General features: G+C 37.3%; 1 protein-coding gene across 1 annotated transcript in view; it reads right to left on the bottom strand.

Moving 5' to 3' along the window:
* The window catches only part of LOC126824231 (sodium-dependent serotonin transporter), a 56,313-nt gene that overhangs the window by 9,993 nt on the left and 23,047 nt on the right, over positions 1–23,273 (bottom strand). Inside the window, exons 3-6 of the mRNA XM_050553422.1 lie at positions 11,395–11,529; positions 10,638–10,851; positions 6,987–7,125; positions 2,585–2,719 (exon numbers count right to left, since the gene is read on the bottom strand). Of these exons, the coding sequence (XP_050409379.1) occupies positions 2,585–2,719; positions 6,987–7,125; positions 10,638–10,851; positions 11,395–11,529 (623 nt within the window). The remainder of the gene's footprint in view (positions 1–2,584; positions 2,720–6,986; positions 7,126–10,637; positions 10,852–11,394; positions 11,530–23,273) is intronic.

Raw genomic sequence — 23,273 nt, 5'->3', positions numbered from 1 at the left:
TGGGGGTCCAACCCAAGATTTGCACGACTCTGACTTTGAATGTTACAGTCATTGTGGCATTGAATTCCAGGGTGGAAACATCAGTTTAATTGTTTTAGTGACCAGAAAACAAATTTTGATATGCGTCGGCTTACCCAAAATGAAAGGTTACGTGCCCTTGGCATGCTACAGATCGGCACAACACAGGCGGTTGTGGCGCGGACGATGAATGTTTCTCAGTCTGTCATAAGCAGGCTATGGTCCAGATACCGTGATACACAATCTGTACAGGACAGACCACGCTCAGGTCGACCAAGGGCGACAACTCAAGCCCAGGATCGATTTATCCGTACCTTGGCCTTGAGAAATCTTGTCATCACAGCAAATCAGATCAGCGCTCGTCTTCAAACAAACACTGGTGTGAGAGTGAGTGGCCAGACGATTCGGAATCGACTACAAAGGGGTCACCTTCGCGCCCGACGTCATCGCGTGATCCCTTGTTTGAGAGATCATCACATTCAGGCAAGACGTCGTTGGTGTAGGGATCGTCAACACTGGGATAATCGACGCTGGAGCAATGTGATGTTTTCAGATGAGTCAAGGTTCACTGTTGATTTTTTGGACAGACGTTGGAGGGTGTGGCGTCGTCGAAACGAGCGCTTCCAAGACGTTAACGTCATCAGACATGATCGATTTGGGGGTGGTTCTGTTATGGTGTGGGGAGGCATCACTGTTGCTGGAAGAACGGCTTTACATGTTGTTGCAGGGCGTGTTACAGGCCAGTACTACCGGGACAACATCTTGGCAGTCCATGTTGTGCCGTTCGCACGACGTCATGGCCGCCGTTTCATCTTCCAGGATGACAACGCAAGATGTCACAGGGCCAGGATCGTTACAGGTTACCTCCAACAACAGAACATCACCACATTACCTTGGCCAGCACTGAGTCCCGACCTCTCCCCCATCGAGCATGTCTGGGACATGCTTGGACAGAGGTTACGTCAACGTCAACAACGTCCTGCCAATGTCCAAGAACTTGCTGCTGCGTTGCAACAGGAATGGGACAATCTGGACCAAAATGACCTTAGACGTCTCATTAGGAGTATGCCACGTCGGATCAATGCTTGTTTGGCAAACAGAGGAGGATTTACCCGTTACTGACTTGGTTGTGATGCTGTGGTAACTTTGCTGTTTGACCCCGGGTATCATTTTACCCTTATAATGGTCAGTCTGTGCCTTACTTAGTCTAACGATCATTTGGAATAAATCGATGAATGTGAACTTCATTTCATTTTGTCATTTGTTTCTTCGTCAGTTTCATTAGGTGACTTTAATAACACTTAAAAATCAAATATCCCCTACTTTTTTTGAATAGTATATCTCAGAAACCACCAGTCCGATCGAGCTGAAACTTTGAACTATGGCTTTTTCAAGCGCAACAATCCCGGTATACCAAGTTAAACTATCTTAACGGTTAATACGGTGTTGTTTCCCCTTGTCGTGGCAAGGAACAGTTTTTAGTCGTTCGGATGGGTCCAAAAAAATGGGCCCCGCGTACACATTGACGTGCACGTAAAAGAATCTTTGACAGAGTAGTAGGCCGTCTCGGCAAAAGTTGCCTTATAGTTCACTATATGGCGTTTGCCCGTCTTCATTAACCCAGTCGGTGCAGAACAATAATAGGACGTTAAACCCCAGTTTATCTAATAATATTGAAAAATAACAACCTTGAGTTTCGGCAACAAGTCAGGTGCACTAACCACGTTTCATTTGTTAAGGTATTTAAAAGAAACAAGCGACAGGGTCGTTAAATTAGAAAAAAAATTTAATATGGCAGATTACAGGAAATTTACCTCTATCTATAAAATGACTGGGCCAAAATTACAAGTGTAGGAGGCGAGAACAACGGTTGAGGATCGTATAATAATTATAATACCAAGACAAACTATATAAACACTTCATAAAACTTAATAGGCGTGTAGAGTAATTATCTAAATTGCTTATTTCTATGTCGTAATATATTATATCGTAAAACATGCTTGAATACATATACCCTTCATTTGTCATTAATCATTATATCGTAATATATAGTCTTGCATGCTTCTTACATTATATTAAGGCCAAACCAATGTTATTTTCAGTTCTTCAGGAATTGATAAATAAATAGTCACTTGAATCACATAAAATTTCAAAACTAAAAAATTTGAAACTGAATGCTTTTGAAGAGCGGAATCAGCTACCTTTGGTTTTCAATTTAGTCTTTTCCCCGCGAAGAAATAAGAAGGAAACATTTTACAGATCAGAAAATAAAATTGGTATGGCCTAACGTAATGGAAGTCTGTGACTTTCAGAGAGTAATCATCATTTTCTCTACGAGCACGCTTCATTAAATCCACTATGATAGATATTTCACAATATTGGGTCAATATTTCAAAATATTGTGAACGTTAAGGAGGAGGCAATCGTAGCCCCTGGTCAACGAGAACTGGCGGCGCCTACTCGTGACCTCTCTTGAACTAATGGCATTAATAAATGAATTGTATGGGGGTTAATCGAATAAGGTCATGCCCGGAGTGTATTGATAAGAAATTAAGGAATTAATTACCTCTATCATAAGAAGCCGGCTGAAGTTGGGTTTAATATAGTATAAGATACCTTTCTCGGCTCCTGGCAGTGTTACACCCCGCACTAGTAATATGAATAAAATAATAAATGGTAATGTGGCGGTAATCCAAACAGCCTGAAAAACACAAATTATACAAATCTATTTAGCTTCGACATCTGGATACAAAAGGAAGGGGGGCTACTGGGGTGGGGTGCTGGGGTGAGCGAGTGCACTTTAGATCATAAGGTCTGTCATTGAGTCATTGGATTTAGATCCCAGACTTGTACATGACAAGGCGTATGAGTCGCGTGTCTAGCCTCCTAGGTCTACTCCGGATTCTTGCCACTGAAAAAAATTCCAACGCGTCAGCGAATTATTACAATATAAATATACCATATGTTAGTCCCATAATACCATATGTTAGTCCCATAATCCAAAATGACAAAGTTTGTGTTGAGTGTATTCTCTCTCTAACACATAGTTAACAATTTTTATATGCATACTTATATATAGATACAAACTAAATACACACAGAATACACCAAAAGGTTATTTACGATGTCGTTGTTAGATCTGCGGACTGGCCGTGAGGTCTGTTTTTCGGAGAGGATAAAAAGAATTAAGACCCCTATATATAGATAATGGTAGTAAAAGTAACCTGGTATCCCAGATATTTACTACTATGATCTTAATTCCCTTTTATTATGTATTTTTGTGAAAATTAAACCGCTTTAATCCGTCAAAATATTACAGTATTGGTAAACAAAGCTGTGATATTTTGGCGGATATTACATTTCATACCATTTTTGCGTTTCACACAAATGTCTCTTTATTGTAACAGAGGGATCTGCGGGGGTTCAGCGAGTACGGCACTGGTTCGCTAACCAAGAGGCTCAGACCCGGTGTTGGTTGAGAAAGTTTCCTCTTGTCAGAGGTGCAGGGTGGAGGGCGTGGCAGGGACTGTGTCTAGTTTTTCGGATTGGCGAAAAACCGACGTAACATGTGCGCGTGTACGTAATGCTTGGTTCCCACTATCACGATTCGCGCTACGATTGAAATCGTGGTTTTAATCGTGGAGTAATCGTGGTGATCCTATCAGGTCGTATTATATATTGAGGTCAGTCGTACCAATCGTGTTGATCGTATCGAAACGTATCTGCACGTACCAGATCGGGGACTCAACAAGGACAATCCTATCGTAACCCATCACCCGGCAGTGGGAACATAGCATTAAAGAACCCTTGACGGTTGGAATTCGAAATAAAAGTGGGGTGTATCATCAATCTGGTTAAAACACAGATCCTATTTCGTTTCGTTTTTATAGTTCAAAATTTCGTTTTACTTGTCTTTACTACACTTGTAGTGTAGGCCATCGAAAGTATAAAAAACGAAACGAAATATAGATCTGTATTTTAATCAGATTGGGTGTAGCATCGTTGTATGGGCAAAATTTCCCTCAGAGTGTACTGTATGGCGTAAGCCCATCTTCATTAACCAGTCGGTGCATTTCATTTCATATTGTAACAGAGAAAACGTACAGCCATAAGTTTAGAATATTTAAACATGGTCTAGTGATTATCGACCTTGTTACTGATATTACAATATCCTAACCAAATCCTAACTTTATAGCCAGCATTAATAAAGGTGATCATTCATTTCCCTAACCATAATCAATTATTATCATGTTCCGCCTACTAACCCAGCAAATGGCTCTAATAGAAAGTCTGACTACTCCATGGTTTAAGACTAAATATTTATTATCTTCCCTTTGTAATTTACTTTTCTTAATGACGTTGTCTTGTTTGAAGTAAAATGGCACAAAAGATAGGACACGAGATAAGAGAAGACTAGAAAACAAGTAATGGAACCCGAGTCTTTAATACGTTTAAAAAAAACTAAATTTAGACCAATAAATCCCTGGTCTAGTGGAGACATCTTCCGAGAAAGGGTATTCGTCTCCTAGAAAGTGCAGAACACTTACAAACACGAATGACAAACTGTCATGAGGGAAATACGTGCTAGACACCGGTATGATAAAGGAGTAATTATTATAGAATCTGTCCTTCATAGAAATGAAATGAAATGGGGTTTAACGTCATGTTTTTCTTCACCGACTGGGCTAATAAAAACGGGGTACATCATAGAACAAAAGACAGAAAAGTGAGAATATACATATTATATAGATTAAAGTTTACGGTAGATAATATATACATACATATACTTTTTAAAAAAAAAATTAAAACTTTGATATTTGTTGTAATTGCTTGTCATGTTTGTGCATTTGTCCGCAGGCTTGTCATTTCGATTTATTTGTAAGTAGACCCCCCCCCCCCCCTCTGCACTTACTATAATTTTGAAGTTGTAAATTTTACATGCAAATCATCTTTTTAAATCTTTATGTTTTTTTCTTTCTAATTTTTCGGATGCTGTATATATTTTATGCGAAATGGCAAAGCATGTGCATACTCTAGACATAATTTGTTGTTTATTAATTGCTTGCCATGTTTGTACAGTTGTCCGCAGGCTTGTCATTTTGATTTATTTTTAGTGCACCCCTCCCCACCCCTTGAACTAACTGTTTAAGTAATTCTGAAATTGTAAATTTTACATAGGAAACGACAAATCATCTTTTAAAATCTTTATGTTTTTTTCTTTCTATTTAATACCCTAATCAGTATTAAAACCAATCTGGTTAAAACACAGATCCTATTTCGTGTCATTTTTTATAGTTCAAAATTTCGTTTTACTTCTCTTTACTACACTAGGATCTGGAAGAGTTGTTATCATTGACGTGTTCTAAATGATGTAAGCTATTAGGCAATGAAACGGTCTGTTACGGCGAGCTTTGGGCGTGTTTTGTACGGAACTGTGGGTAATCAAATGTCTGACGTCATAGGGTCAAAAGCTGCTCGTATGACCTCTGACGCGACCTATCGCTACAAACGGTCAGATCTTCGTGTAGTGCAGGCCATTGAAAGTATAAAAAAACGAAACGAAATAAAGATTTGTATTTTAATCAGAATGCATACTCGAGACATAATTGTTGTTTGTTTCTATGGTTGCTATGTACATAATTGTTGTTTGTTTCTATGGTAACTATGTACATAATTGTTCTTTGTTTCTATGGTAACTATGTACATAATTGTTCTTTGTTTCTATGGTAACTATGTACATAAAGAGTTGTTGGTATAAAGAATTATAATATATAGTTCACGATTCAAGGTTAAAAACATATAAATTAAATAATTGCGTAATTCAATTTTTTTCTTTTTTAAAAAAAAATAACACATAAAAAATTTAACCGAATGAATAATCACTTTAACATTTTATTACACTCATGGGCAAATATCGAGTTTTAAAATTTTAATTGTGGTAAGTAATTTATGCGGAAAACGTGCGGCTATTTTTGTTTGTGATTTGTATAATCACCTCTACAGTTTAAATTACGCTTTGTATGTAGCATATTTACGACTTGCAAATTTTGACATTATGTCTAGTCTAAGTCGAAGCGGTGTAACTTAATTTTTATTTATGACATATTTTTGTTCGATTTCAAACATAAAGAGTACTTAAGAATACAAAGTCGTTTATAGACGTCACCGATTTACTAAATTGATGTAGTTATCTTAAAGATGCATTATGTAAGATTTAGACAAAGAGCTGGCCATTATTGCTATAATAGATCAAAAACAGATAATGAAAAATGAATATACAGGAATGCACGAAAATATGAGTGTTTGAAGTTTTAAAAAATATATTCTCGATTGTTAAGTACCATTTGCTACGATAATGAACGATGTCTCGATTATCCAGTTTAACGTTAAATTATTATCAAATGGCGCGAGTGTTCTAATCCATTCAATATCTTGGCCATCCGATTATCTAGAGACTTAATTGTGGGCTTGGCTTGCGAATGATTGTCTAAATAACCAGTCACAAAAAAGACCTGCAATAGGCAGATTCAGCCCTTGCAAACTGCATCTTTAAACACGCCAGGTGTGCCCAAATATGATACGTTTATCACCACCTGTTGCAGGGTTGGGTGGCCGAATGGTTAACGCGTTGTATCATAAAGTCTTTCATTGAGTCAAGTGGCGTGGTTTCGATTCCCCGCTTGTACGTGCGTGAAAAGGAGTTGGATCGCCTGTCCAACCCCGTGGGTTTTCTTCAGGTTCTCCGGTTTCCTCCCACTGGTAAAGGCCCCTACGCGCAAGCGAATCATAGAAATAAAATTGAACTGGAGGGGAGGAGGGGAGGTTTCCATTCACCCCAAGGCGCAGGTGTGTAGAGCCGCTAATTGTCCTTTGTGTCAAGTGAACGTTAAAGCCCCCCTCCTCCCCCCTCTCTCTCTCTCTCTCTCTCTCTCTCTCTCCACCACCTGTTATCTTCGGACGTTGACTCACCTTACCCGAACTCTTGACTCCTTTCCATAAACAGAAATAGATGATGACAAATACACCGAGTAGATATAAACTCAACGACCATTTAATATTACCAATATCATCTATACCCGTCGATCGGTGGAACTCGAGAACTTCTCGTCTGCAAATAAACGAACAAATAATACCAACGAATTCATTGTAATTCGATTTCTCGGCAAAATCAGGTAATTTAAAAAAAGTTACCTGTCAAAATTATACACACAGAAGCAATCTGATTAAAACACAGATCTATTTCGTTTCGTTTTTATAGTTCAAAATTTTGTTTTACTTGTCTTCGCTGCACCAGGATCTGGAAATGTTGTCCAATAACCCATGGTCTGCGTGCATGGTGTGAGGGATTAGTCAATCGAATGGTCCGCTGATTCGAATTCTTGTCGTGTACCCCTCGGGACTGTGGGTGGACATTCGAAGTTGTATTTACGAAAAGCCAATTGAAACACCGACGCCCATTGATTAATCGAATGACTAACGTCGTAAGGTTAAACGTCGTTCGTATAACCCCTGACGCGACCCACTACAACCCGTCAGATCTTCATGTAATAGAGGATATCGAAAGTATAAATAAAAACGAAACGAAATACATGTATATATAATATATAATTATTTGTATTGCTACAGAAGGAAAATAAACTATATATCAATGTTACGTGATTACTATATTAGTAAATGGTAAGCGGGGGCTCAAATTTGTAATAATTTTGCAGTAATTTCAGGCAAGTACACAGGAAGTTTTGTATAGTTGTGGGACGAAATCTCAAAATCATTCAGTATGAAGTAAAACAGACTGGCAGCATACACTTCATAATAGTTTTGTTCTTATTCTTGGGACGACGCTTTTCAGAAAAAGCCTAAGACTCAGCCAATGCAAATACGCTCGACATGGAACTGTATATATGCGTGTTCTTTGGACAATTTTGCATCGACTCAAAAACTGCTGTGGTGACGTCATGGTCGGCTCCCGGTTCGCTGGCATTGTTTCACTTTCCATAACACATATTTCAGTTACTAAATGCCTATTGATATTATTGTTTTACCGGGGAGTGAGTGGCTGAATGATTTAGATCATAAAGTCTGTCACTGAGTCAAGTGGCGTGGTTTCGATTACACAGTTCACCTTTCAAAGAGTTGGGTCGCCTGCCCAACCTCGGGAGTTTTCTCCGGGTCCTCCGGTTTCCTCTCACTGCTATAAAGACCTCTACGCGCAAGCCAAGTATTGAAATAAAATTGAACCATATGTTAATCCCGAAATGACCCCCTCTCTCTCTCTCTCTCTCTCTCTCTCTCTCTCTCTCTCTCTCTCTCATTGTTTTACGTTCGCTTGTTCTTTGTGTTAAACTATATTTTTATTTGGGATCTCTACTCTTTCTATTAAATATTCTTATCTGGTAATTTGACATTCCAGTATCTTGTATCATGTCTTTTATTAAATTACCATATAGACTGAACTAACGTACTAAATTATAAAACATCTTCCCAATTAAATTTGTATACTAAACCTATGTTTATTTATTACCTATATGATGAATAATTAGTATACACAAGGACCATTATCACTCAGTCATGGCAACAACATCCATGTTGATCATCCATCAAGTCTGACCGCGACATCGTTAATGACATCATTATTATGGCACAATAAAAAAAAACATTAATTTGACCAGCATTTTCAGAATCTCATTATCTTTGACAATTATCTTTGACAATGTCGAATCTGATAGAATAAAGGGGCAGTCGGGTAATTATGAATAATATCTGATAAATCTCTGACAATCTGCCATATTAAAATGTCTAAGATATATAATGTATAGACTAAGTCTTAAAACCGACGCAGCCACTGCCTTAACCTACTAGATAAGAAAGTTGCTATTCAAAACGGTCGAACTCGCCAATTCCGATCGTTCATTTTCCGAACAATATTACTGATTAATTCACGCTAAAATATAACCAAATCGATTATTTAATATTTAGATATTTAGATATAGGTCCGCCGCCATTTAATGATAGGCCCGTTTTAAATCAAATTGAATCCAAACCGGGACATCACATCATTGGTATTTTCATTTTGTTTTCTTAATTAAATGTTAAAAAATAATCAAATTGAGTGCATACTAACATGGATTAAGTCGTGAAAAATTGACATTCTAGCAACAAATACAAATGGTACATTGTTACTTTAATTGTACTGGCCATTTTTAGTCAGGAGAAATATCTCAATATAATTTTAAATACAGTTTCCATCAAGAAATAAAGAAATTTGCATCAAACGCCCTTTCCTCCAGTGGTAACAAACACGAAACAACCCCACAATAGTCAAAACCATATCAAATTACCATTTTGTTATTTACATCGATGTAAGAGATCCACGCCCTTTAAAATGGATAAAAACCAGGATGAAAGTGAAGATGCAAATAACACCTGATTGTAAGACATCTTTTTAAACACACAATGTAAATTTATTCACCCAGTCCGTCCACCTAATAACATTACTTCCAACAAACATGGCCAATTAAATGGTCGAAAGGTGTACTTAAAATAGTAAATGTCACTGTTATGTCTGAACAAATTAAAAGATGGATGATGTCTATACATGTTTTCGTTTTGAATGAAACTTATTAGTCAGTACAGGGGGGCCTAGAGGCCCGGAACAATACAACGGCTTGCTCCCAGACCCCTTCACATGATTTGATTATGCGTTTGTTGTTTATTTTTTCCAATGTCTGTGTATATTTTGTGTGTCTTGTCCGCGGGATTGTCTTTTGTGTTTTGTTTATTGTATGTAGCGCGGTCTTCCTGCACTTGCTAATGTAAATAGAAACCCCTAACTTTTGGTGTTTTATAGAATATTTATTATATACTCATAGAGTATCTTCTCTGATTGGCATTTAGTAATTGAACATATTAACACAGGTACAATTTTATGGATACACAATTACTGAGTTTAATACTAAGCGACGTTTCAACGAGGATACTCTCGTCTTTATCAAGCAAATGATACAGAGTACTTTGGGTTAAAACACGTTCACAGAAAGAATAAGCTACAACATCTTTGATCTAATTTCTTATTCCGACGAGGCATGCTCTATCCAAATTTTGAAAGATTCCATTATGGGTAAGTGAAATTGCCTAAGATAAACACTCTTGTCGGTTCCCGTCGTCAATTAGTAAAACGTTTTTCGTTTAAATTTCAATTATCCATAATTTTGTATGAAATCATTTATATTTTGGATATAATTAGAATATGCATATCTATAACATATCTTTCATTGTCAGTTATTCTTTTCAATACTTTGACTGCTACTGACAAAATAACCTTTTTTTCGGTGATTGGCAACACCGGTTTTATCAATATTTCAATTGTTTATGAAGTGTGTAAAATTACACTATCTTTCTTTGTTAGCTACCTTTTGCAGTATGTTGGACGCTATTGGCCCAGAAACGCTCTTGTCGGTCGTTGTGGGTGATCACTAGAACCCGTTAAATATATATAGCACTTTAAAGCTTCTTGATAGTACTAGACATAATGTAGCTCTAAAGAAGACGGCCAATAATATTAATAATAATAACCATATGTCTTGATTATATATAAGATACAGCTTATAATGTTCAACTTACATGAAATATTCCTCGGCGGGGGATGTAGAAGTGTTGGTGGACGTTTGATTATCAGCTAAAGAAATACAATCCGGTGTATTCCAGGTATTGTTACAAGTCTTCCATGGTACTTCCGCTCTTAACGATGCCACAAGATAATAGAAAGCATACGCTATAACTGTATTATAATATGATCCAACAAACGTATTCACTAAACATATTCCATATCCTATTCCTATAAAACAATTAAACACAATTCAATTTGAAATTATAATCATGATACCATCAGCTAATTCCAGAAATCCGACAACCACTAAATCTGATGGCCCGTAATACTGGGTAGGTCGTTGAGTAGGGTTTCACTGTAAAATATACATTCTAATTAATACTGGTTCGAATAAATTCAGAGGGAATATTTTACAAGTATGATATTCCAGGAACCAAAAATGACATCAATTTTGGGAAAACAGACATTTTAACATATTTCAGATAACAGTTCATTTAATAATGTCAATGGAGCATTTATGTTATGGCCGAAACATTAGTTATTAGTGGTTGAAATATCCTGACAGATATGTCCGCGTCCGAAATATCTTGTCATCCACAGCTCTTTTGGGTATATGAATGGAAAAGGTGGTGGGGGGGGGGGGTCTCTGTGTACAATACCGGTATTTGTTCATCTTCAGCAAAAGATAAAGCAGTATTGAGTTCACAAATGTGCCCGGATGCAGCAACAATGGACACTGCATGATCCAAATCATAAGAAATGTATAATTACCACAAAATATTGGACAGATCTGCAACCAGATTGATATTATTCCACTTCTATGAAATTGTCCTAAAGCCAGTTCCATATAAAATAATGGTAGTCCAATAAATATTAACATGAGAAAATAGGGTATAAGAAAGGCACCTGAAATAATAAAATACAAATATAACTATAATTCATTATATTACAATTTACTAAACTCATTTTATCCTTTCAAGAATAGATATACGACCTTCATGTTAGGCAAACGCAAGAATGTCAAGAGTCTTGTACAACCTTTCTTTCAATGAAGGGGGTTCTGTGGCCGAATCGTTTAACGCCTACACACACACACCCACACACACACACGCACACACCCAAACACACACACACATACCTACAGATAGAACAACGGTGTTGGGTTAAGACAGTATATATCCTGGTGTGTTTTGATATACTGCCAGAGTTACGTCCCTTTTCCCGAAAACTTTATGTACGCGATGGAGGTTACCATTTTGATTCTCGGCATTCTAGGACTTTCTGTTCCAGATATATATTACTTGTCCGGAGATCAGATTTGTTAAAGACCTAAAGGATTCATATCAAACTTGGTCAAGTTTTCCTTTTGATAAGCTGTTGTTTATGATTATCCTGTTTTAGACAATTCTACTGCTGTGTTGGCGAATGTCTACCCTTTCCGAATGCTAAATGTCTTACATAGTTCTATTTTGTTCGTTGAGTTTTATTTTTCGATTGTTTAATCACTTCTCGATCAGTTCTCGTTCATTCATGCGCTGGTTGTAAATTATTAAGTGCCTGGTCAGGGTCAAAGATAGTATTATGCTATCGGCAGAGTCCCAGACAGAGCTCAACTTTTAAAAATATGCCTATTGCAGGTTTTTCTGTCTAGCTTCACATGTCATGTACATTATTATTTGGCCATTTATTCACAAGATAAGCCATAATCAACTCTTTAGGTCATCGGGTGGTTTAAATATTGTATGGATTAGAATCCCTTCGCCATATCACAATTTATTGTTAATTATCGTAGCAATGGTCCTTGGCAATCGAGACTATCTTGTCAAAACTTCAAACACTCATTTTCAATATATTCCATTTTCATTATCTATGTTTACGCTATTATAGCAAGAAAGACCAGCTCTTTATCAGAATCTTACATAATGCATCTTTAATGATGGCATTATGTCGATGCCAATGGAGTGACAATCCATACATATACGAACATAATGATTTCAATGATAGTAGACGACATATTATATCCATCAATGGTGCAGGACTGAGGGCCAGTCAATGACAGCTGTCTAGTCGTTCAGATGGGACGAAAAACCGATGTCCCGTGTACATATTGGCGTGCACGTAAACGATCCCTTAGCAGTTGCAATTCGATATAAGAGTAGGTCGTAGAGGCGCTGTCCGGGAAAAATTTCCCTCATAGCCCACTGCATGGCGTAAGCCCATCTTCATTAGCCCAGTCGGGGCAGAACAGTAGGACGTTAAACCCCATTACATTTCATTTCATGTATCCAATTCCCAATGAACTGAAATGAAACGAGCTTTAACGCCCTACTGCATAAACATGATTCGCAAAGAATGCGGGAAATTTTGCCTACGACCTCGGTTTTTCGAACGACAAGACCCTGTTCCTTGCCAGGTCCTCCGTCCTGCAAGACTGTTAAGGGGAGTCAACTCTGACATACCTTCTCGGTAAACACCTGGTTCGGAAGCAGGACCTTCTGGTTAGTGAGCCAGTAACTACTTTTTTTCAGTTGAATACCGATTTAAGGTAAAACTGAGGATTTTAAACTAAGTTTAAAAGGAATTATTTGAAGGAAGTACTTAGAGACTGGGGAACCTTTACGTGATGAGGGTAGGGGGTGATTAATTCCCGATGGGCACCTAAATTCTTCCTCCCGTGAAAAAATATCCAAGATCCGCTTGATTTGTGTCAGATGACCCAATTTATTTTCTCCCTGCAAAAATTTGCTAGATCTACCACCCTTGCCTGTAATAAGTTGGATTTCGCAATGTAATTATAAAGTATGCCAAACTCTCTTATGAGTGTTGTTATTATTCCCTGAAGAACATCATGTATTGTATAATTTGAAGGGTTAATGTAATGGATGAAGCAGATGTTAATATGGTTTATAAAGGTTGAAGCACCTAGCCATCATTTGCATTACTTACGGTTTAACCCACGCTAAAATGTACTCAATTGGTTTATTAAACGTTTAATTATTAAGACAATAAAATGTCAACGGTAGACAATCTTCCGGCTTAAATTCCATTTGATTAAACATACATAATGCAAGAACTAAATCTATCTATTGCAGGTCTTTGTTTAGGCCTGAAATGTTATGTAAACTATTAATTAGACATTAATTAACTTATCCAAACCATAATCAACTCTTGATGTCATCCTATGTGTCGAATTTCCACTTGTTTTGAATTGCACAATCGGATTAAATTACATATCTAGTTTATTTCGTTTCGTTTTTTTTTATTTCGTTTCGATGGCCTCCACTTTCGATGGTTGTAGTGGGAGGTCACTTCAGGGGTCACGAAAGAAGCTAATGACTCTATGACGTCAGACATTTGATTAACCAATGTTTCTAGTGGGATACCCACAGTTCTGTGCATTGTACGCTAATCCCTCACATCAACCAGAACGCGGGTTATACAACAACTCTTCCAAATCCTAGTGTACTAAAACTCAATTTTGAACTATAATAAACGAAACAAAATAGGATCTGTGTTTTAATCATATTGACTATTGGAGGTCTTTCTTTAGGCCTTTAATGTTATATGGATGAATTATTTATCAATCTGATTAATACACAGATCCAATTTCGTTTCGTTTTTATAGTTCAAAATTTCGATTTTACTTGTCTTTACTACACTTGGATCTGGAAGCGTTGTTATTTAACTCGTGTTCTGCTTGAAATGAGGGGTCAGCCAATCAAATGGTCTGTCGAATGGAGCGTTTGGCCTTTTTTGCGCGGAACTGTGGGGCAGACATTAGCGGCAATAGAAATCAAAACAAAGCAAAAGTAGATAAAAAAAACACGGCGGTCGCTAATTGGTTAATCGAATGACTGACGTAATCGAGACAAATGTCGCTTGCTTGGTACCTGGCGTCATAGAACGTGAACTCCCACTATAACTTGTTAGATCTACATGTAGTGTAGGCCATCGAAAGTATAAAAAACGAAACGAAATATAGATCTATATTTTAATTAGATTGATTATTTATTAAACATTTCTAAACTTGCCAAGGCCATAATCTACTCTCGATACCATCGGATGATCTAGATTTTCAACGGTTTAAACACAATTGGCGGTTAATGATTTAATTAAAATATGGATAATATAGACTGTGTTTACAATCGTTACAATGGTAACAATGATAATCGAGACTTCGCTATTTTCCAAACAGGCCTAACATCGCTCAGAATGAAGTAATTTGATTGAAATTTTCAATTTTTACCATTTTTATTATCTATTTTTAAACTATTATCTAAATCTTACACATCGCATCTTTAACGGGCGCTGGCTTGTTTATTTCGTCTGTACAAGGATGTCGAATTTTTAAATGATCATATCTTTGTAAATACTGAATCATGTTTAGATTGATATTGCTCTTAGAGATCCAGAGAGAAAGAGAGAGAGAGAGATGGGGTTTAACGCCCACTCGACACAATCTAGGTCATTTCAGGACTAACACATGGTTCAATTATATTTCAATAATTCGCTTGCGCGTAGGGGTCTTTAGCAGTGGGAGGAAACCAGAGGACCCGGAGAAAACCCACGAGGTTGGACAGGCGACCTTACTCCTTGTCACGTACAACCGGGGAATCGAAACCCCGCCAGTTGACTCAATGACAGACCGTATGATACAGCGCGCGCGTGCTAACCATTCGGCCATCCAACCCCCTCTTAGAGATCCAACTTTGCAATATTGTAATTGGAATGAGTATCAGCATCTTTAATAGCAGTCTATAACTCGACCTACTCTATTGGAGTGGGTGTTCTTGATATCAGGCCATTGTCTTTACAAAAAAATAATTAACAAGAACAACAGCTAGTGCTATCATTGTTTTTATTCAATCGCCATAAGCGACATCTCGTGTTGTATATCAATTTCTTTAATTCTGCTTCATTGAAATTGTGACGAGTTTCTAAAAAACACCTGACCGAATGTGTTGAAATTGTGACGAGTTTGTAAAAACACCTGGCAACAGTTAAATCTACACTATTTGACATGAAATCACAGTGAGATACGGAAAACATAATGGCCCACTGGATTCGTTTTTATTTAAAGGAGCTAAATCGCTATTCTTTGGCACATTAAAAACAGACACAAGTGGGTAGCAACGCATATAATAGTGTAATATGAATGTATATGAACTGATTTACATTCAATCGGTTTTTTTATTGTTATTTCTAATCAGCTATGTTCGGCGAAATACGTGAAGAGTTCAAATTGAATGACCGTCTTTGGCGTTTGGTTATTCCAGTCTACCCAGGTAGTATTCTCCGTTAGATATGTTAACCTCCTTCTTCGAGTCGCTTTATTACAAATGGTGCTCGAAAGCATTCTGGAACGCGATTTATGTGCCAGTTTTAAAATTTTCATTTTGTAATAAAGCACATCTTTTCACGATAAGATAACAACATCAATGTTGATATAAATTGACCAATAAGACGTGTTTGCAATGTCGAAGACTGTGGACTGTGGATGATATGCCCCCTTTAACAAGACCGGCACAAACAAAATTGTAACGGTACTGATAGAAACTGGATCATTTTTTGGATGATAAGCAGCTTTAACTCGAGCATTTTTATAGATTGCAAGGGAGTGAAACATCGATTACTTCGGGTGTTGGTATTATTGCTTCAAGGTTAAGATTAACATATGTTTAGCATGTTGTTTAAGAATTAGAAGTTCACAATTTATTTTTCCAAAGATCATGTTTTAATACAATCTGATTAAAATACAGATCTATATTTCGTTTCGTTTTTTTTATACTTTCGATGGCCTCTACTACATGAAGATCTGACAAGTTATAGCGATAGGTCACGTCATGGGTCAAAAGACCGACTTATGACCCTATGACGTCAGACATTTGATTAACCAATCAGCATTGATATTACTAGTGGATTACCGACAGTTCCGTGAAAAACACGCCTAAAGCTCGCCGTAACAGACCGTTTCATTGGCTTATCCCTGACACCATTCAGAACACGAGTTAAATAACAACTCTTCCAGATCCAAGTGTAGTAAAGACAAGTAAAACGAAATTTTGAACTATAAAAACGAAACGAAATAGGATCTGTGTTTTAACCAGATTGGTTTTAATACTGATTAGGGTATTCAAACCAATTTCTTTTGTACTTACTAATCATATTTCTTTTTACAAAAAAACAAAACAAAAAAAAAAAACAGAAGAGAAGAAAGGATGAGATTTTTCAAGTCACGAGTTTATATATTTATTTTAAAGTTGTTTCTACGGGTAGCTATGTGATCATTAATCAGATAGGTGCCTGGATCTCGTCTTTTTGGTAATTTAATGTACATGTAATGCATATATAGGACGGAGGGGGGGGGGGGGCGCTTTAGGTTTGAATTGTATAAATTAATAACGCTGTAAAATGACAAATCTAATTACATTGGAAGCTGTATAAGGATCAAATGAAGCCTCGTTTGCAATAAAAACGACGGGAAGTTTTAGAACTAGTGAGTATTGTGAGATGATAGAAGAAATGTCGTCAACAAGTCAAAACAAAATGACGGGCAAGAAACCTAGTTAATACTGTAATATATAGTCAAACAGTAGTAAGAAATGTTATTTCAAACCCTTCAAGTGCCCGTGGGTTGTTCGTGAAGTTAAACTACAACTATTATCAAAAGGAAACACAGGGGAACAACTAAAATGGGTAGTGTGTTTATTCACGCGACTGAACCGCCAACCTGACAGGAAAAGCAATAGTATCAAACCAATACATAAATTTATCAGGATTATTCCTGGCTATGAATGAACTCCAGGCATAATGGAAACTTTCATTTAATAGACTTTATAGTTTTACTATTGAAATCATCTAGTTTAATCTTTGACACCGCTACAGTTTTGCCTTTGACACCGCTATTACCTTTGACACGGCTATAGTTTTATCTTTGAGACCGCTATAGTTTTACCTTTGACACCGCTATAATTTTACCTTTGACGCCGTTCTCATTTTACTTTTGGCACCGCTATAGTTTTACCTTTGACGCCGTTCTAATTTTATCTTTGATACCTCTACAGTTTTGCCTTTGACAGCGCCATAGTTTTGTCTTTGACACCGCTATAGTTTTACCGTTCTCATTTTACTTTTGACACCACTATAGTTTTACCTTTGACGTCGCTATAGTTTTGCCTTTGACACCACTATAGTTTTGCCTTTGACACCGCTTTAGTTTTACCTTTGACGCCGCTTTAGTTTTACCTTTGACGCCGTTCTAATTTTACCTTTGACATCGCTATAGTTTTACCTTTGATGCAGCTCTAGTTTTACCTTTGACGCCGCTATAGTCTTACCTTTGACACCGCTATAGTTTTACATTTGACGTCGTTCTAATTTTACCTTTGAGATCCCTATAGTTTTACCTTTGGACGCACCTTTGATGCTGCTATTGTTTTACCTTTGACGCCGCTATAGTTTTACTTTTTACACTCTATAGTTTTACCTTTTTACCGTTACAACGGATTACAAGTTTATTATAGCAGATTACTAATTCTCTCAACAGTAACAGTATAAAATGTTATCTTATATTTCTAACGTTTGTCTCTTTATTTTCCCGAAATGACAATTTTAGATTACAGTCTATCCTCTAGTTCTCTTTACTATACATTTCAAACAACAAGAAAATTACCAAACGTAATAGGATGTCAATAAAATGATATTTATTACAATTAGTTTTCCTTAAATGAGGCAAGTCTCCAACTCAATAAAATCCCGTCTTCGACATTGTAAACACAACTTATTGGTCAATTTAAATCAACATTGATGTTACCTTACCGGAAAAAGTTTGGCTTTTGATATCCGATATGTAAGACAAAATGAAAACTTTAAAATTGGCACACGAATCGCGTGCTAGAATGCTCTCGAGCACCATTTGTAATGAAGCGACTCGGTGAACGAGGCTAAACATATCCCACAGGAGAATACCACCCTGTAGACTGGAATAACCAGACGCAAAAGACTGCCATTCAATCTGGACTCTTCACGTATTTCGCCGAACATAACTGATTAGAAATTATAGTAAAAACAGAAACGACTGATTGTAAATCAGTTTATATACAGGGGAGTTGGATTGTTGAATGGTTAGCACGTGCGTGCTGTATCATAAGGCCTGTCATTGAGTCAACTGGCGTGGTTTCGAATCCCCGGTTGTACGTGACAAGGAGTAGGGTCGCCTGTCCAAACTCGTGGGTTTTCTCCGGGTCCTCGGGTTTCCTCCCACAGCTAAAGACCCCTACGCACAAGCGAATTATTGAAATGAAATTAAACCATATGTTAGTCCCGAAATGACCTAGTTTGTGTCGAGTGGACGTTAAACCCTCTCTCTCTCTCTCTCTCTCTCTCTCTCTCAGTTTAGTTTATATACAGTCAGATTACATTATCATTTGCGCTGCGACCCATATGTCCATTCCTAGGTCTTAAATATTAGCAATTTAGCTCCTTTAAAACACCTAATCCCCGTTAAATCTGTAAACTGGGGCGGGAGTAGCATTTACACAGGTTTCATTGTAAATGTATAATAAACTTTAATCGATTCACAGAGCTCTATGGGCTTTAATATAACTCAAGTTATCTACTCACTGAACTGATATTCATCTTGTCACAGCAGTGGGTAGAATCGCTCGTTTAATATAAATTGTTCGAAACTGCATGGGGTACGAATGATCTATATGCCCTTTGACTTTTTACCCACCTGTACCCACATTTATCATGATAAACCCTTTATTTACCTTTCCAGGTTAGGAATGTGCCATTATATGTTTTTAAATATGTGTGTCGATCTTTATTAAATACCTATATATTATAGTCTACTACAGTACACACAGCACAATAGAATACCATCAACAAGGGGAACCACCCACCGAACAATACAAGTTAATAACTATTTATCATTATAGACCCAGAAATACCAGAAAGGTCAGTCGATTATCAGAAGAAACAAAAATTAGACAATTTTCCCAAAAGCGACAATAGATATGAAATACACACATACAAAAAAATATTGTCCAAAATACATGCAAATGTATCATGTTGTCAGCAGTAATTTGGCTTCATATTATTTCAAAAACTAACAATAGCCTTCCATGTGTGCAACTTCTTTATTTATTCTAGAACACCTGATAACACGTCTCTTTTTGGGAAGGGGCTGGGTTGTCGAATGGTCGAATGTGTGCACTGTAGATCAAAAGGTCTGATATTAATCCCTTAGTGGCATTTAGCGATTGAGCACATTAAAAAAAAACACAATTTATATGGAAAACAATCACTGGTTTATACACATATAGCACGACGTTTCCACAAGTATTCTCTTATCGTCTTCAAGTACAAATGCGGTTGTACGTGACAAGAAGTGGGGTCGCCTGTCCAACCTCGTGGGTTTTCTCCGGGTCCTCCGGTTTCCTCCCACTGCTAAAGACCCCTACGCCCAAGCGAATTATTGAAATAAAATTGAACCATGTGTTAGTCCCGAAATGACCTAGTTTGTGTCGAGTGGACGTTAAATCCCATTTCTCTTTCAAGTACAAATGATTTTGAGTCAAATGGCGTGGTTTCGATTAGCATGTAATTAAAAACTCATTAATGACAATCAATGATTCTGGCTTGATTCCATATATTTATTTCTGCTTTAAATTTTAGTTCTGTGTAATTTAGAAAACTGTTGTTTGCTTACATATACATGTCTTTACAAACGTAACCATCTATAATATACATAAGTCTAAATGTGTCTGGAAATGCACGTATTTAATTCTTATAAACAAGGTGTTGACAACGTAAAACCTTGATCCATTTTCTGGACAAAGCACGTGTCGAATATCCAAAATAAGCAAGAGCAGTCAAGTGAACAGTATATGTATGATATTAGTTTACAACCGTTTTACAGAGAGAGAAAGAGAGAGAGAAAGAGAGAGAGAGAGAGAGAGAGAGAGAGATAAATGGGTTTCAACTAGGTCATTTCGGGACTAACATATGGTTTAATTTTATTTAAATAATTCGCTTGCGCGTAGGGATCTTTAGCAGTGGGAGGAAATTTGAGGACCCGGAGAAAACCCACGAGGTTAGGCAGGCGACCCTAATCCTTGTCACGTAAAACCGGGGATTCGAAACCACGCCAGTTGACTCAATGACAAGCCTTATGATACAGCGCGTACGTGCTAACCATTCGGCCATCCACCACCCACCCCACCCCACCCCACCCCAACCGTTTTACAATCTACATGTTTATGATAAAATTCAACAGACTATGCTGTGCTCTAATTAATTCGGGGGGAAGGGGACTGTGGTGGGGGGGCTGTCTTTGAGTCAAGTAGCGTGGTTTCGATCCCAAGAATGTACGTGACCAGGGCGGACTGGGGCTAGAACCGTAGGACGCGTCTATAGGGCCCGGCGAGGCCAAAGGTCCAACATAGGTCACGATTGGAAAAACAATTTACATATATATTTGTCTCAAAATTCATCTTCACATCCATTGAAATATATAATGACCTAATATCAATGACGAAAAATGGCCTATGTCGTGTAGACGTTAAACCCCATTTCTTTTTCTCCCACACCTTTTAATTGAAAAGACTACAGTGACAAGAACGTATTACTTAATATGTGTTGAAGGTCATTTTCCATCTTGTTGCATACCAGTAATCTTATAATGATCGCAACGAACTAAACAAGGGCTTCACATTGTCAGTCTTTCTCAAACAAAAACACTTCTGGTCGACTCAATACCCAAAAAGCAGAACAATTTGATGAAAACCGGAAGTAGATTCAGAAGATACGTCTGCCGTAACGATTTTCCCCAAGTAACAAGGGTGGTTGGGTGGTTTAACGCGTGCACTTTCGATCATAAGGTGTGTCATTGAGTCAAGTGTTATGGTTTCGATCCTACACTGTACGTGACAAGGAATGGGATCGCCTGTCCAGCCTCCTGGGTTATGTCCGGATCCTCAGGTTTCCCCCCAGAGCTAAAGGCCCCAACACACAAGCGAATTATTGAAATATAATTGAACTATGTTACTGTTCGTTTGTGTCGAGTGGACGTTAAAGTAGCTAAGTCTCTAACTCAATATCATTCAAAATCTTGAACATTGAAAACACAAATTATTTGTCAATTTAAATCAACATTGATGCTGTGATCTTACCGGAAAAAAAGATGGGCTTCTGATATCCAATATTTAAGACAAAATAAACATTTTGCCATTGGTACACGAATCGTGTACCATAATGCGTTTCAGCCCCAGTTCTAGCAAGAGACTCGAGGAACGAGGCTAGACATATTGCACCAAACCAAACGGCGTATGTAGACTGGAATAACCAGGCGCTAGAAATTTGCATTCGATTGAGACTGCGGGCTTATTTCGCGGAACATAACTGATTTGAAATTAGAGTAAAAACGGAAACCATTGAATGTATATCAGTTTATATACATTCATATTACAGTATTATATGAGTTGCGACCCACTTGTGTCAATTTCTAGGTCCCAAATGTTAGCGATTTAGCTCCTTTAAACCCCATTTATTTCTCCTCCAGTAACAATGGCCTACATGAGAATCAACACACAATTACGAACATGCCAGCCAGTTTTTATGAGTAATATGCTGGTATCTATACTGTAGACTCGGTCTAATGATACCCAATATCATATTCCAATCTTTGCATGAATATATGTGCGCCTGGAAGGTTTCTGAGTGCAGAAACCTGTTTCCCAATAAATATACTATGTTTTTATGGTGTAAATCTGTCAATGTTAATGATTACAGATTGGCATCGAATATCATAAAACAATAAAAGGGAGGGAAAACTAAACTTTACTTCATCACACAAAATATAAAACATTTGGGATATACGATATTGAAAAATGGTTGTAGGTATCAACTGGCAATTTTTAGTAATAAATTCGCTTCATTTTACAGGAGGAAAAATATGAAAAACGAGTTTTCCCATGTACAAATCCTCGTCGTAATAGAATGTAGATAGTAATAATATACTAAAGGGGCATTATGTAAGATAGGGTATAAGCTGACAGTCCTCTCTGTAATATCCCGATTTGAACAAGAGTCTCAAAAAATAAAAGTCTGAGTACGTATGAAATTTAAGCTTCAAAATATAGAGGAATGGTGTATCCCGACACGTAACCCTTTTCAGATTTCGTGTCAGTGTTTTCGTTGGGTGACCTGATAATCGATCCCCTGTTCCTTTAGAGGTCTAATCAATGAATGACCCATGTACTGTAATTGATAACGAAAGGGAAATTTCACCTACACATTACTTTTATAAAATAAAAGTCTGGTTTTATCCAGACACCGCATAATACAGCTTTGGAAACGGGTCTCCATTTCCAGATGAAGACTGACGGGTTTAAGTTGTTTGAAAACGTATCACATATATTGAGTTAGTTGCTCGGCCCAAATTTTGGAGGATTTTAAGGGATTTTAATAAGCAGTTTTATTCTCCAAAATATTCTCGGGATTGGCCCTTTGAAAATAGATAATGAAAAGGGACATGTTGAAACTGTCAGTCAAGTTACTTCACTCTGAGTCGAGTTATCACCGTTACAAAAACAGTGTAGCCTCGATTTCCATTGCTACGACAATAAACAAAGTCTCGATTATCAATT

This window comes from Patella vulgata, chromosome 6 (genome assembly GCF_932274485.2).
Source record: "Patella vulgata chromosome 6, xgPatVulg1.2, whole genome shotgun sequence".
NCBI classification, from domain to species: Eukaryota; Metazoa; Mollusca; class Gastropoda; family Patellidae; genus Patella; species Patella vulgata.
This window is presented reverse-complemented; position numbering and strand designations above follow the sequence as displayed.